Raw genomic sequence first — 1,510 nt, 5'->3', positions numbered from 1 at the left:
GTGTGTGCGCAGGGGATCTGGACGGCAGTGTGGACTCCTGCCAGGGGGACAGTGGGGGTCCCCTGGTGTGTCAGGACGAGCTGGGTGTGTCCTACCTGTGGGGGGTCGTCAGCTGGGGGGAGAGGTGCGGTCAGCCGGGTTTCCCCGGAGTCTACACCCAGGTAACGACAACAAATAACCACAACAACAACAAATCACCACAACAACCACAAAGGACCACAAACACTGCTAACTAACATGCTAGTTAACATTAACATAGGCACATGCTAATTACTGCTAACTAACATGCTAGTTAACATTAACATAGGCACAAACACAATTAGAGTCTTTAAATGCTGTAAAGTGTCAAAGTGACGTCAACATGAATAGGAGTCAATGGGATGCTAAAGGCAGGTGATGGCTACGTAGCATTAAAATGGCGCCATGGGAGCTACGTCAGAGAGGAGAGGCTGACCTCCTGGCATCCTGTTTCCTTCGAGCTCCTTCAGGCTTCCTATTTCCACCTTGGGGGACAGCGACAGAAAATTAAAAAGTTGCACGGTCAATGGGAAGATGACACAAGGGTTAAAATAATATCCGGCTCCTCTGGTGCCCCATACAGCCTGTAGTGCGATTTGAAAAATACACCGCTCCCTATTCAGATGCACCAATCAGGTGCATCTGACCCTTTTTGCATTTAGTAATGGTGTTCCGCAGGGCTCTATTCTTGGTCCCTTACTATTTACATATTAAATGACATTATTCGTCCAAATCAGTCCGTTTTTATGCAGATGACACACTTCACATTTTCACAATTTTTGGATGAGTCCTGGATCTTTGCAGTCCTCCCTCCTTTAACGTCGATCCTTTCTGTCTCTCTCTCCCTTCTCTCCCCTCTCTCTCTCCCCTCAGGTGGCTCATTACTTCGAGTGGATCCGAAGTCACACCGGCTGGCCGGCGGTCACCAGGTTTAACTCGTGATATAAAAACACTTTTAAACAACTTTTTGTTTAGTCTTTAAATCGCCTCTTATTTGTTCACTTTGTGTCCAATAAAATACGTTTTCCAGTTTCTCTGACTGACAAAACACTGACTCTGCAAACCTGTTTCCAACACTGTCATTAAAATAATCTGTCATATTCTCGTGTTAGCAGACGAAATACTCATTAGTGCTCATTGCTACTTTTTACTTTTGTTCTGCAACTTGCTGTGTGACGACGAGGCCGAATGTCGACCCGCAGGCATGATGGGGGAGGCGGGGGGGCAGGTACACGGGGGTTAATGAGTAAAAAGTCCACGAAAAACACAGGAAGCATCAACTAAAACAATACAAATACAAAAATACAAAAGGGTCCAGGGAAAACTCCCGAGGAGATACCAGTGTTGCCAAGTCCGCTTATTGTAAGCAACTTTGGGCTTGTTTTTGTGTAAAGTTGCTTACAAATATTGGTAATCGCGGGTCGCGGTTTTGTTGGGCTTGTTTCTAAAGTGTGGTTGCTTATCACTGCAACCTCCAACCAATCAGAGCAGC

General features: G+C 46.0%; 1 protein-coding gene and 1 long non-coding RNA gene across 2 annotated transcripts in view; both read left to right on the top strand.

Annotated features, from left to right (window-relative positions):
• Positions 1-6: 6 nt before the first annotated feature.
• Positions 7-1,050, top strand: LOC117962148. The gene is made up of 2 exons (XR_004660574.1): positions 7-161; positions 892-1,050. It is a non-coding gene; the product is annotated as an uncharacterized LOC117962148 (long non-coding RNA).
• Positions 1,051-1,206: 156 nt separating this feature from the next.
• LOC117935156 (dickkopf-related protein 1-like) overlaps positions 1,207-1,510 on the top strand; it is a 5,483-nt gene continuing 5,179 nt past the window's right edge. Inside the window, exon 1 of the mRNA XM_034857296.1 lies at positions 1,207-1,246. Coding sequence (XP_034713187.1) covers positions 1,207-1,246 — 40 coding nt within the window. The remainder of the gene's footprint in view (positions 1,247-1,510) is intronic.

This window comes from Etheostoma cragini, chromosome 19, assembly GCF_013103735.1.
Source record: "Etheostoma cragini isolate CJK2018 chromosome 19, CSU_Ecrag_1.0, whole genome shotgun sequence".
NCBI classification, from domain to species: Eukaryota; Metazoa; Chordata; class Actinopteri; order Perciformes; family Percidae; genus Etheostoma; species Etheostoma cragini.
The sequence above is the reverse complement of the archived record's forward strand: the minus strand, read 5'-3'. Positions and strand labels throughout refer to the sequence as shown.